Source organism: Nannospalax galili, unplaced genomic scaffold (genome assembly GCF_000622305.1).
Source record: "Nannospalax galili isolate Female #2095 unplaced genomic scaffold, S.galili_v1.0 scaffold33, whole genome shotgun sequence".
Classification (NCBI taxonomy): domain Eukaryota; kingdom Metazoa; phylum Chordata; class Mammalia; order Rodentia; family Spalacidae; genus Nannospalax; species Nannospalax galili.
Genome location: NW_008335436.1, coordinates 82,524 through 97,570, shown reverse-complemented (window position 1 = coordinate 97,570; position 15,047 = coordinate 82,524). Strand labels below are relative to the sequence as shown.

At 43.2% G+C, this 15,047-nt stretch overlaps 1 protein-coding gene across 1 annotated transcript in view; it reads right to left on the bottom strand.

Moving 5' to 3' along the window:
• Window positions 1-15,047, bottom strand: part of Pld1 (phospholipase D1) — a 197,793-nt gene that overhangs the window by 150,077 nt on the left and 32,669 nt on the right. The window contains exons 2-5 of the mRNA XM_017797388.2: window positions 5,639-5,829; window positions 4,288-4,415; window positions 1,331-1,476; window positions 854-959 (exon numbers count right to left, since the gene is read on the bottom strand). Of these exons, the coding sequence (XP_017652877.1) occupies window positions 854-959; window positions 1,331-1,476; window positions 4,288-4,415; window positions 5,639-5,798 (540 nt within the window). The 5' untranslated portion in view covers window positions 5,799-5,829. The remainder of the gene's footprint in view (window positions 1-853; window positions 960-1,330; window positions 1,477-4,287; window positions 4,416-5,638; window positions 5,830-15,047) is intronic.

The window sequence follows — 15,047 nt, the reverse complement described above, 5'->3', positions numbered from 1 at the left end:
AATTAAATTAAATTAAATTAAATCCATTTTCTGAGCCAGGTGTGGTGGTACACGCTTTTAATCCCAGCACTCGGGAAGCAGAGGCAAGAGGATCTCTGTGAGTTCAACATCAGCCTGCTCTACATAGCCGGTTCCAGGCCAGCTGGGGCTGCTGTCTCAAAAAGACCCCTCCAAAAATCCATTTTCTGGCTTTGACGGCAACAGCCATTAAAACAAAGTGGGCACAAACGCCTCAGACCCTAACTGCCCCATCAATGGAGTAGGAATATGACTTTAAGTGTATTAGAAATGAGCTACTACAATTCAAAGCAAACGCATCCAAATCTGTGCTTTTTAAGAGTGAATGTCAAAACATACTAGAAAGCTATCTTCAACTCCCGTCAAGCCCAGGGAGGTGCCAGCAGGGAAGACAGCAGCCTCACCACCTAACCACTGACAAAGGCTCTGCCTCCTTCCTGACAGCACACCTCTCCAAGGCTTGGGGATATAGGTGACGCTTAAGCAGTTCCAGAGAAGCCAAGCCAGAGGTGGTTCATCAGAGGGGGAAAGAAGTGGCAGCCAGGCCCTCCTCCTGCTCCTTACGATACATGTCCATAGTTCTGAGAAATGACATTCAAAGCATCAGAAGAGGGCCCGTGAGATGGCTCAGTGGGTAGAACACTTGCTGCACAAGCCTGGAGACCTGAGATTGACCCCCAGAACGCACATTATAAAGGTAGAAGGAGAGAACTAACTCCCCAAAGTTGTCTTCTGAACTCCACATGCACGCTGACACACGCACACCCCCAACACACATAAAGTAATAATAATAAATAGTAAAGAAATTGAAAACTAGAAGAGCAAAAAGACTTACCCTTCTTCCAAAGCACTGTTCTTCGCGATTCATGTTTTCTGATGAGCGGGGCAGACTGGGCATCTCTCGCGGCTCTTCTTTGACATTCTGTCTTCTAAATGTGTGTCTAAAACAGACAAACACACAATGCAGACCTTCATTAGTCTCCTCTTCCACCACTAGTCTCATTACAGCGTTCCTGTGATGGCTTATTTTTTTTTCGTGTTGTTTGAGACAGGGTCTCATGTAGCCCAGGCTGTCCTCCAGTTCACCTTGTAACTGAGACTGGCCTTTAACTCCTGATCTTCTTGCTTCTACCTCTTAAGTTCTGATGTTAAAGGCTTGCTCTATTGCACCCAGCCGAGGTGGCTTATTTTTAAAAGTTATTTAATTGAAAACATCTGCAACAGTGGAATAGGTGGCCTAGAAAATGATTCAAATACACTCTCCACACAACTCATACCCTGCATGACGTAATGCCAGTTCTGCAGCAGTTACCTTTTGGTGGGAATGGGGATTCGGATAAAGGCTTTGTACTTGAGCAGCTCTCTGTGAAATTCTTGAAAGTGCTTGTATTTCCTCTTGACTTGCCATTTGAATTCCCCATGTGTTAGCTCAATAGTATACAGATTCATACTTGGCACCTACGGTGATAGATTTTTAAAAAAGAAAAGGGTTAGTATCTTAGATAAGAAAAACTCTGAAAGCTCTCAATCAATAACAGCTAATTAATAAATAACAGCTAATTAATAAGTAACACCAAATCAACAAAGTATCCTTTATTCCGTCTATTCTGGGTCAGTACTTAACATACCACACACACCAAACATGCACACACCACCCACAAACACATGTATACACATGCACACATACCACATACACACATACACACACAAAGACACATGCACGAACATACATGCACATCACATACATGTAAACACCCACCCACACACCACACATGCACACACAATTACATGCATATACGCACACCACACACTTGCATACACACACCACATGAATACACAGTATACAAACACGTGCACACTCACCATACGCATACCACAGACGTACACACACACACACACACACACACACACACACACACACACACACACAGGAAGCCAAGTGAAGGAGATAATGACTGAAGGTCCATTGGGGGCTTGAGTCACATACTCAGTGGAGGACACTGGGGCAGGTGAAAGGCAGCAGAAACAATGGTCACCAATCATAGGCCCCCCCCTTTTTTGTCCTAAACAAATTGTACAACAATCCCCTTCTCCTTCTGCAAAAACCATTCCAGCCTAGTCCACACAAACCCCCGCACTGAGGCATTGCCAGTGCTCCCGAACACTGGGTAGTCAAGGGGCCACAGTACCGAGTACAAGATGTATAAACATAATCTTAGTTTGTTAGTACTAGTGTTGAATCCTTACAGCAAATGTGCTAGGTAAGCACTGTTAGATCCATTGTTCACATGCACAGACACTTAGAGGTCAAGTAAGTTCTTCAAGAATACAAAGCAAAGACATTGACTAAACCCTGCAGTCTGGCTCCAGTGTCCATGCATTTAAACCCTATACAATATGCACCTCCACCTAAAGCCGGTGAGCAAAACAAGAGGCGAAGGGCATCTTAGAGATGTCCAGTGGTTCACTGGGGAGATGTGAACTGAACATAGAGGAAAAGCCTAAAGCAGGGCTGGGGCTGCAGCTGTTGGTAGAGCACTGCCTAGTGTGCAGGAAGCCCTGCATCAAATAAACCAGTACAGCGGCAAACAGCTGTAATCCCGGCACTTGGGAGATGGCATCAGGAAGGATCAGAATCAAAATCATCCTCAGCTACAAAGCAATAGTGTGTCCAAGATCTGAGTCCAGTTGGGATTACATGAGATTGTTTCAGAGAAGCAAGCGGGGAGAAAAGGAAAGGGAAGGAAAGGAAAGGAAAGAAGAAAAGAAATAAAAGTTGGGTGTAGTGGCTCATGCCTTTAATACCAGCAGGCAGAGGCAGGTGAATCTCTGTGAGTTCCAAGCCAGCCTAGTTTACATAGCAAGTTCCAGGCCAGCCAGAGTTAGTTGGTGAGACCCTGTCTAAAAAAAGAGAAGGAAGGGGGGAGGGAGGGCACCTAAAGCAGAGGCTGGACATCAAGGTGGTGTAAACTTCGAGTCAGCATAAGAAAACTCGGATCATGCCACAAAACCAGCAGGAAACCACAGCATCATGGAGACAGGGACAGGCAGACAGGGAGGAAAGGAAGGCAACTGACCCTGACCAAAGGTTACTCTTCCCAGAGTTCTCAGAGGCAGAAGCCCGGGGGTGGCTTACTGTCTCACAACTAGTATTTAACCTGAGAGACAAAGGTCACCACTCCCCACCTGCAAGACCTGACAACTATGGACTCTTATCAGTGACAAGCAAACGGCTATCCACCAATGTCTTCTGATGCAATCTGTTTCCAAGGACTCAGCTTTGCCCTGTAAAGAAGGTTCACTCTAAAGCCTTTTCAGTAATGAGAGAAAACTGGTGCCTGGGACCTGGGGTAGGGTCCAGGGCCTGAAGGATGATGGGGTCCAGAGACTGGAAGATGGGACCCAGAGACTGGAGGATGGGGACCAGAGACTAAAGGATGATAGGATCCAGGGACTGAAGGATGATAGGATCCAGAGACTGGAGGATGGGGTCCAGAGACTGGAGGATAGAGTCCAGAGACTGGAGGATGGGGTCCAGAGACTGGAGGATGGGATCCAGAGACTGGAGGATGAGGACCAGAGACTGGAGGATGGGGTCAGGGTACTGGAGATGGCAGTCAAGGGACTGAAGGATGGAGTCCAGGGGACCGAAAGATGGGGTCCAGAGAGAAACTGAAGGATGAAGTCAAGAGGGGTGTCTTGCAATTTATTGTCAATTACCTTGAGTGCCACTGATTTTTACATTTATTTATTTTTGCATATGTGTGTGGGCATGTGCAGGTGCCACAGGGCACATGTGAAGGTTAGACAATAGCTTCCAGGAGTCAATTCTCTCCTTCTACCACACAGGTTCCAAAGTTAAACTCAGGGTTGGCAGTAAGTACCTTTACCCACTAAACCATCTCACAGTCCTGGGATGCTTTGTTTTTTAAAGACATGGTGCCCCATGCCCGTAATCTCAGTATTCAAGAGACAGAGGCAAGAGGATCAAGGGCTCAAGACTAGACTTGGCTACATAATGAGTTCGAGGCCAGCCTGGGCTACATGAGACTGGTTTGAAAACAACAACAGAAGGAACAGAAAGGGGAAAGAGAGCCATGAAAATAAAGTCAATGAGAAGAAAGCAAAATCCTGAGGCACAAGGAGAACTTGGAAATGACTAAGACGAAAGCCCAGTAGACACTGTCACAGTGGAGAGGACAGGGGTCAGCAGGCTAATCGATCCGATGTGTCCAAACCCCAGGCAGCTGAGTCCACAAGTGCTCTGACCCTTGTTGTGGATGTGAAGCGTTCCACTTCTAGAACTTCGGCTTTTACGGGACAGCCAGAGAGGTATGTCTGGATGTTGGGCTCCTTAAATCCTTGAGTATTGTAAACAGCGGAGAACGGGATACCCACTGAAAAGTAAATAACGAAAGAGTTATTCCAGTAGGCAATAGCACTATGCCACCTTTTAAGAATCATAATTGTTAAAACAGGGCTGGGGAGCTGACTCAGCAGGTAATGGATAATGGTGATTCATGCCAGGGACCTGCAGGGTGGAAGGGAAGAACTGACTCCAAAAAGTTGTCTTCTGACCTCCATTTGCAAGCTATAGGGCTTACACACACACACACACACACACACACAAATAAATAATAAATGTGTTAGATAAAAAAGGCAATAGGTAGGTTGCTTGGGGAAAGGAGGTGACAAGATTAACCACTCAGGAATGAGCTTTATTAAGCTGGACCTCAGGACCACAGGAACTGTGGTTTGGCCTTGAAGTAGAAGAGCATCAAAAGGAACAGCACATCCTATCAGAGACAACGACTGCACCTTAAAGGAAAAGACAGGCTTCTTGATAAACACCTAGAGAGGAGCTTCATTAAGAAAGATAGCTTAAAGGAAGAGTAAAAGAGACAGCCATCATGGGCTAGATGAGGGACACTTGGAGGAGAGTCTTCAGAGAAATCCCCCAAACAAGAAAAGTACCTGACTTTCAGGGGTGGTGGAAGTTTTATATCATGTGACTTAGTCTGGGATAATCTGTATGACAAGGACCATGGAGGAGCTAGGTACTGAGCTGGACCATAAATTAGGGGCTCTGAAGCCACAACTCAACATGGCTTAACTCTCTGTCCTAGGGAGAGAGAGCTATAAGGGGACATGGCCTGATTTCTTCAGGCTGTGGGATCTGGCCACTTAGGAGTGACCAGTGCTGGGGGCTGGAGAGATGGTTCAGCAATTGAGAGCAGTGTCTGCTCTTGCAGAGGATCCAGGTTCAGATCCCAGCACCCACATAGCAGTCAACAACCACCCATAACTCCAGTTCCAGGGGATCCAATGCCCTCTTCTGATCTTCTCAGGCACTGCACGACACATGTGCACTTACATACATGCAGGCAATACACACAAAATAAGTAAAATATATAAAAATACAGTAACCAGTGTCCTAAGGGGGTTGGGGGGGGAATGCACATTCTAACACAGTTGTCAGGAAAGGTTAAGTCAGTTAGGGGCCCGCATCCCTCTCAGTATCACACCTACAAGGAAGACAGATCAATTGCCAGTTATTTTACACTGTGCTCTGCCAACCAATCCTGGGGAAGTCTCTCCACACCCCATCATCAGTCTTTACCTTCCTGAGTCTTGGGGTCACCGGGAGACACATCATATTCCACTTCCTCTCCCTCGAAGTGGAGTTCCCGTGTGTCAAGATTTTCTATCAAATTGCTCATGTCGTCGGCGATTTTCTGCAGTGCAGAAGTGTTTACCCTGGGCTTGCTTTTCAGTGACATATTAACTTCCAGAAGGGCAAAAGCAGAGGGGCTAAGAAAGAAGGGAAGAAGAAAAAGGTCACACACATTTTGGTTGTGGAAAACCCTATCACACCCTTCAAATTCAGGCTTAGACATAGCATATAAAAACAAACAACTACCCTGGTTATCTCACACAACCATTCTGGTGATTTTCTTGCATAACATTTTTTTAAAGTTAAGATTTATTTTATTTTTAGGGTGTGTGTGTGTGTGTGTGTGTGTACTTGAGTGTAGGTATCCAAGGAGGTCAGAGGTGTTGGATCCCCTCGGAGTTGAAGTTACAAGCAGTTGTGAGCTGCCCAATGTGGGTGCTGGGAGCCAAACCTGGGTCTTCTCAAAGAGTAGTACCTACTCTTAACCACTGAACCGTCTCTCGAGTCCTCTGTGTAACATTAAAGGATTCCTACCTTGTTAACCAAAATGAAGTGACACACTCAATTGTAAAGAAGAAAAAGCAACACAATATTGAATAAAACGCCAACATCTCTATCATTCCATCTTATGAATTTGAATAAATGAGATTTAAAGGAGATTGACTTAGGATTGCTTTTTCAGAGAAAAATATGCTTCTTTGCTTTAATAACACATGAAAAGAGAGAATAAAAATAAAATGAAGAAAGAAAAATATGTGTAAAATGTATGTTACATGTAAAATAAGCAATTCTCAGTATTTCCTAAAGAAAATCTAGGTATTTCTCACATCCAAATATACAGATTTAAAAATAATTTCTATGGCCTGATGAGATGGCTGAGTGGGTAAAAGTGCTTGTGGCACAAGCCTGATGAGTTGGTTCCCTAAAACCCACACAAATGTAGAAAATCAACTCCCAAAAGTTGTACACACACACACACACACACACACACACACACAGATAATAACCTTACTGTTTTCTCTGGAGCTGACTTCCCAAGCAAAGTACTATCTCTTTGAGATATGTGGTTTGGGCCATGACTTTGCATGAGGCATAATGATATATGAACCTTGAAAGGAACTGATTCATATACCTGTTCCTAAAGACGCCCAAGCTGTTAGAATTATACTTCTCTTTTTAAGAAAGCTGGTTCTATTTCATCCTGACATTTAATAACACAAGTCACTGCACATCAGTACCCAGGGAAGAAGACTTCATAAAGAGTTTACTTTTCATTTCAAATACGGAGATTTAAGCCTGGAGCATGGCCGTCAGAGTTGAATGGAAAGTCCACACTGCCTGATGTGAAAATAATCTCTCGATTACAGGGTTAGAGTCAGACCCTAAGCTCACATGGTGAACCCTTCTGAACCTGCTCATTCACCACTGCAAATCACAAACGTTAACTGAACGTCCTCTGCCTAGGAGGCGAAATAACAGCAAGATGGCTTAGCAGGTAAAAGCATTTGCCACGCAAGCCTGACCACCTGAGCTCAATTCCCAGATCCCATGGTGGAAGGACAGACCCACTCCTGAAAGTTATTTTCTGACCTCTACATGCACGCAGTGGCACATACACACATGATAATCGTTAATAAAATAAAAATTTTTAGAAAGGAAAGAAATTGTGAAGACGAATAAGATGAATTAAAGATCATTTGGTATGTGGGTTGGGGAAATAACACAACCCCAAGTTCAACCCGGGCCTCCCCCAAGGCCTTGAGCTTCTTGAGAATGGAGTGTGCTGGGTGTGCCGGGTGGGAATTCAAGCAACAGTGTCAGGCAAACTCATATTGCTCTTCTGATAACAAGTCTCCAAAACCTACACACTATTGTATCTGGGAGAAGGAGACTTACTTCAGAAATTCAAGACAGGGTGAAAGAGAGAGGGTTTGGTTTAATGTACCTAAGTTCCCTGTGTGTTCTGGAACTACTCATCTCTGTGTGATGGTCGGAAGGAACTTTAAATGCAAATTTATACCTTACTATTAACAAATGATGGTGCTATTTTTGCCTGAACCTCTTCCTTTCAACTTCCTCTCCCATTTCCAAATAGTCTTTCTAATCGTACAGATACGTAAATTCCTGGAAAGTGCTAATACGTATAAAGAAGTAAAGGAAAAGAACTGGAAGGGAATTTCTCCTGCAGTTTAGCACCCACAGGGTAGAGCCCTTTCAGTGATCAGGATCTTGATTCCCTCATTTATAAATTTCATCTCTAGGGTTCTGTCCAGGTCCCTTGATAAAGGGTCTCACCTTGTAATTCTGGCTGGCCTGGAACTCCCTCTGCTGACCACCACCATGCCCAGTCTCTAGTTAGTTTTAACTGTCACCTTGACACAGCCTAGAGTCACCTGAAAAAGGACTCTCAGTTGAGGGGTTTCCCAGATCAGGTTTGTCTCTGGGCCTGTCTGTGGGGACTGTCTTGATTGCCATTCCCTGGGCAAGTGGTCCTGGGCTGTCTAAGAAGGCTAGCTAGGCAAGAGGCTACGTGTAAGCCACAAGCAGCACTCCTCCATGATTTCTGCTTCAAGTTCCTGCCCTGACTTCCAGGCTCAGTGATGGACCTGTAAATGGAAATAAACCCATTTCCCTCCTAAGCTGTTTTTGGTCAGAGTGCTTTACCACAGCAACAGAGATGAAACTCAGACAAGTTCCTTTAACAGTTAAACCACTTCTGTAACACACATGCATGTACAAACATATACAAATAAAATAAAAAATTTTTAAAACCTTGACTATAGATTTAAAAAAATGCCATAAAATTTTTTAGCTTCCATAAAAACTTCATCAATTTAACCCTCTTCCTATTCTAAGGAATTAGTTCAAGTAGTTTGCATTTAAATAAGAGAGTAGGTGGCAAAATGTTTTCTAGCCTAAATTATCTAATTAATGTCTGTTCAGCTGGCAAGGAGGAGGTGTTGCCTTGGGCCACAATTAAAATATTTGTTTCCTTTCCTCCTAATCAACAAAAGCTATTTACTGGATGCTAAGCACAGCCAAATTTTGCTTTATTTAAAAGACAAGGTAATGAATAGTTTAGAGAAAATGAGATAAGGGAACACCAGTCAGAAAATACATCATATCATTGTCCCTTGGTCATTTTTAAAGATTTTAGATAGTTTTTATTTTTGCTAATTAAATAGATTTATGGTTGACTTTGTCTATTTTCTCAGCATACAAAGAAAAACAAAGGTTATTCCATTTTCTCAGCATACAAAGAAAAACAAAGGTTATTCCAAATGACGTTTTTTTGGGTAAAATGTTAATTTTTTAAAAATTAATTTTAAGGGGCTGGAGAGATGGCTCAGTGATTAAGAGCACTGGCTGCTCTTGCAGAGGACCCGGGTTTGAGTCCCAGCATCCAATGGTGGCTAACAACTGTCTGTTAACTCCAGTTCCAGAGGACTCTCATCCTCTCTTCTGACCTCTGTGGGCACTGCATGACCCAGGTGCACTAACACACATAAAATAATCAATAAAATATTTTAATGTAATTTTAAGGTATAGCCAGGCATGGTGGCTCATGCCTTTCATCCCAGGACTAACCTAGACTTGGGATAAGCAGGATAGAATGAATCAAGCTAGAATAAATACCTTCTTTCAGATGGAGAGAAAAGCATGTGAGTATATGGAAAATACAGAAAGAATGAGAAAAGAAAAAGCATACTGACCTCAACAGCCTCTTAGTATTTAGTATCAAGAGTTTATTATCTGCTAAGCACATAGTGGCAGAATTATGTTATTCAACACTAACAGATTCTACCTCAGAGGTATGAATATTCTATGAAATTTAGTTAGGTGTCTGCCAAGGTCACTCAACTTGTATTGGGGTCGACTTAAAATTTTTTTTTCTCTTTTTAAAAATTTTATGTGTATGCATGTATCGCCTGCACGTAGGTAAGTGCACCTGTGTCATGTCCAGCAATGCCCGAGGAGGTCAGAAGAGCCTGTAGGATCCCCTGGGACTGGAGTTACAGACAGTTGTTAGCTGCCATGTGAGTGCTGGGATTCAAATCCGGGTCTGCTGCAAGAACAACCAGTGTTAACTGCTGAGCCATCTCTCCAGCCCACAAAATAATACATATTATTTTTATGTATATGAGTATATTGCCTACACGTAGGTAGATGTGCCCATGATGTACAGTACCTGTGGAGGTGAGAAAAGGGTGTCAGATCCCCTGGAGCTGGAGTTATAGATAGTTGCTAGCTGTCATGTGAGTGATGGGACTCAACCCTGGATCCTCTGCAAGGACAACCACTGCTCTTAACCACTGAGCCATCTCTCCAGCCCCAAGGTAGACTTTTTAAAGATTTTACTGGCTCTAAAATCTTACAAACCTTGACTATAAAGGTTCACAGTATTGATTCTATTTTATGGCTTGAATATCTAGAAATTTAAATTAATCTTTTCTATGAAGCTTACATTCTATGGTAATAAGAGATATCCCCCACTTTAAACACAACACCTTGGGGAGGATCACACTGACTCACGGTGATGGAAACATTGACGGCTTCCTGAATTTCCATGATTCATAAGACCACAGGAGGCTAGGCATGGTGGTGGACACCTTTACTCCCAGTACTTGAGAGGCAAAGGCAGATGGAGACCAGTCTGCTCTACATAGAGAGTTCCAGGCCAGCCTGGAGCTACAGGGAGACCCTGTCTCTACAAACAAATAAGCAAGCAAACAAACAAATCATGAAAAATTTTAAGGAAACAAAGCATCTGCAGATGTAATCATGGGATTGTGCAGACTTCGCCCTAACAATGGAAAATGGAGCGTGTGATTTGAGCATCATTACCCGCTTGCACCCTTCACACTAGTTCATATAGAATTCTTATCCCACAATTATATTGCTGTATCATTCTTCAATATCTCACAGTGAGGCATTATTGTATTATTGTATGTTCTTGTATTGTCAAATCTTCACATAGTAGTCAATGATGTGTTTTTCATTTAAAATAATCTATCCTGGGGTGAGCAGCTGACAGCCAGTGTTACCTAGCGGTGGGACAGGACTTTGGTGTTTACATTAGAGATTAGGTCATTCACTGTCCTTATCTCCTCCACTGCAAGATCTTTATCTCCTTCTGTACCAAGAAGAGAAGGTGGCCATGAGAGATAAGAGCAGATGGGTTTGCTTCTGTTTGCTCGTCTATCTGGGTTGTAGATAGAGTTGTTTTTCTTTTTTTCTGATTTTGAATACTAGAATCAAAAATCTTTAATAACCTCCCGTCAGTCAGTGAAGAAATCAGACACACATAGAGGCTTTTCTCCTGGTTTCAATTTTCAACAAGGATCAGGGAAGAGAATATTAAAGAAATTCAGGTATTTTTCTTCTCATATAATAAACACATATACCTCTCCTTAGGCAACAGTAATATCAACTGTAATTATTGATGTTAACATAAACATTAATATCAGTTAATATCTGTTAAGTATGTATTGCATGCCAGAAATTATATAAAGCTACTAATTTCATAGCAATCTTAGAACCACACTTTACATAAAGAGAAGCTTAGAGAAGAGGGGGCACTCACTCAGGATCCCATGGCTGGGAAGTGAGGGAGCTGGACCTGAACCTCCAACTGACTCCAAAGTCCAGCTGACAAACAAACCTTCTGTGGGACTAGATGTGGGGGAGGGAAGTCACTGGAGATTCTCACATCACACGTCACATATTGTCTTTAAAAGACAATTTAAAAATTAATAATAGCAGCAAAACCTCTAGCATTTCAATCTATGAAGCTGTGACTTGTTTCTGGCTTCCCTTTCTAATACACAAAGTCTTCCCACATTTCTCCTGTGTTATATGTGCTTAGTAAGAAAAATAAGCATGGCCAGGTTCTAAGCAAGAAACCAACATAATTATGAGTGTAAATTACAATTAAGCCATTGAAATGGGTATTTTTGGTTTCTATTCTTCATGATGATAAAATTATTCACATCACTAATTCCCTTTGATACATTGTACAGAAATTGTTTATCTGGAACAGGCTTGATGCTCCCTAAAACATAAAAATCATAAATAAACATTCAAATAGTAACTTGAATCTCTAGTGATGTGGTAAGGTTTAGGTAAATATTTTTTTCGTTTAGCTGACTTTGAAGAAGCATTAATATATTTTACCTCAGACTATATATTTTGAGAAAATAAAACATTTTTATAAAATATTTTGATTTTTTTATATTTGAAAAATTTTTAAAGAATATCACATCCACAAAGATCAATGTTATTTCCTGGTATTTTCTTTCATCTGAAACTTCAATATCAGTAGCGTAGGGAAGGTCAGATGACCAGAATGGGTCAGTCCTTACTGTCGGTGTATCTGGCCAACGGAGCAACCATCAGCTCCATAAACTCAGTGTTATCTCTGTGAACTGCACGTAGAGCCGCCCAGATCTTCTGGCTTAGGAAACTGTGAAGGGAAGGCATGACGGAAGATGCTATCCACAGGCAAAGGTGATGGGGTGGCCAGTGTACCCTTTAGTTCAGTGAAAAGACTCCCATTGGGGAGTTTGTTTTATTTCAGCGTTCTTTAAGGCTGGCATGCTAGGCAGTGTCCTGCTCTTCCTCTGTATTTAACTTCCCAAAGTAACACATCACTTAGTTGCTGTCTTGGCTGGGCTTCTCTAAGAAAGGGCTTTTCTCGTTTGCCCAGCCCTTTGAATTTTGGACTATACTGTACTAATGGTAGAGAAACAAGTAAGCCTTCCATTGCAAACCCAACCATGGATGAAATTAACCAGCCCGTCCTAGCAGCCCCTCCTTCTCCCTGGGCTCAGCCCACCCTTCTTGCTGGTTCCGTGGTTCTTCCTCTGCGCCCAGTAGAACTGTTCACTTGTTTCCAGCATGTTGACTCCTGTTCACTTCAGAGTTGTGATGATAATATTGTTAATTTGAAAGGACCTATAATCACCCAGGAGACAAACCTCTGGGCACCTCTTTGAGGGAGTTTCCAGATTGGGTTAACTGAGGTGGGATGACCCAACATAAATGTGAGTGGCACCCACCTATGGGCTAAGGTCCTGGACTGAACAGAAAGGGGACTGTGAGCTTAGCACCAGTACTCATCTCTCTGCTTCCTGATTCTAGGCACAATGTGACCAACTGCCTCACACTCCTGTCACCATGCCTTCCCTACCATGATGGGCTCTACCCTCAAACTGAGCCCAGAGAAACCCTTCCTTAGGTTGCTTTTGCCAGATATTTTGTCACAGAAATGAGAACGCTAACTCATACAGGGCCTAAGTTCTCTTTATGACTTTGAGGACATCTATGAACCCCAGGGAACACGCACAGGTGCTCTTGCACGGCAGTTTGCATATATTTTCCTAGGCCTGTAGATGTCCTGTCATAGTGCATAGATTAAGATGTCCTAACCACTGAGCTGCAGGCACATTTTGATGACCGACACACCTGTCCTCCCAAGACATGGGGGGGGGCAGTGCTGGGCATGACCATTTATCACAGACTTCTCATGGAACACCTGTTCAGCAAGAATCTGACTTAATCAGCGAAATGTCCACAGAAACACCTGCCAGCTGCAGACCATCTGGCACAGGCCACAGAGAGCTGTTGTCTCCCTCGTGAACCACAGAGGCACTCAGATGCAAGCACCTTCTGGTTGAAGAAACTCTCAGAGACCAGAATGATATGTATCCATTGCCATCTGCTAGGGGAACTTAGTGTGCCAGACTTTTGCTGAGGGCTTGTAGCCCTGGAAACAGTTCTGGTACTGAACTGGTACCATTATGACTCTCCATAGACAATCAGACAGGCTGGACCAGAAGGTCAGGACTGAGCTCCCAGCCCAGCTCGGCTGACCTGAAAGACACAGGCCTGCCCCACCTGTGTCCTCCACTTGCAACAGTGCCGAGAACAGCAGATGTGATATGGAATCACAATCCCTCTCCTGGCCAGAGCCTGTGTGGGCAGCGAGCTGTCATGTCTATAGGTCAAACATTTCCTTCCCTGGGGGCTCCACGTCTAATCTGCCACAGGGAACCTGGGGTCCTGCAACTGTCCATTATTTCTCCTTCTCTCTAGGTTTCACAGCAAGCCCTCCACTTGGCCTAGCAACAGCATGCCCTTTTCAGATGTGTCAAGATGAGAATAAGGGCTAGAGGGATGGCTCAGTGGTTAAGAGCACTAGCTGCTCTTGTGGAAGACCCAGGTTTAATACCCAGCACCCACATGGCAGCTAACAACCATCTGTAATTCCAGTTCCAGGGGTTCTGACACCCTCTCCTTACCTCTATGGGTATTGCATGATATCGGTGCACTTACATACATGCAGGCAATACACACACTCTCTCTCTCTCACACACACACATGCACAAATTAAACTTAAAATACTAAATAAAATTTTTTTAAAAGATTGGAGAATATAAATAACCCAGACTTTTGGTGCCCACATCCCATGAACCAGATGACAAACCCTCTTTCTTCCCCAGCTAAAGACACAAACATGTTTGCGTGGTTAACTCCCCATCAGCAAACCTCAACTGGTATTGCATGCTATGAACAGACTTATGATAATGACCCCTGGCAGCCACTGTTAATACTGACCCCAAATAACCAGAGCAGCCGTATGACATGGAAGCACCAATTAGTCCACAAGATACCATAGGAGGCAAGCTTCCAGACTGCACCAAAGTTATTTCTCTATCCATCCTAAAATTTCCCCAAAGCCTTGGACCTCCTTGGATAACCTTTTGAGAACATCCAAAGTGTATGTTAACCGTGGTGAGGTTTCCCAGTCATTTCCTTTGGTACATCCTAGAGTTGGGTATTACCCTCCTAGAGGCAAATATAAATGTAATGGGAAAGTGATATCTAGATTCAGAGTTCAGCCCAAATGCTAAAATGTGAAATACATTTATGCATTATATATTTTTCTCTTTTTAAAATTTATGTGTATGAGTATATTGCCTGCATGTATTTAAGTGCACCCGTGTAGTAGTACAGTGCCTGCTGAGGTCAGAAGAGGGTGTCGAATCCTCTGGAACTGGAGTTATGGATGGTTGTTAGCTGCCATGTGGGTGCTGAGAATCGAACCCCGGTCTTCTGCAAGAGCAGTCAATGCCCTTAACCACCGAGCCATCTCTCTAACCTCTAATAAAACATTTTTAAATTAAAGAAAAATGTACAAATAGATAAAAAGCCTCAAAAAACAAATCTGTGGATTCTTGTTGCCCAATGGAGACCTGAGGTCACACTGATTCTCCACACTCAGCTCTGGGCCTGTCTCCATCTCTAGGCTCTAAATCTAGGTTAGAATACAGCAAAGGCCAGTTGTTGAGTCCGG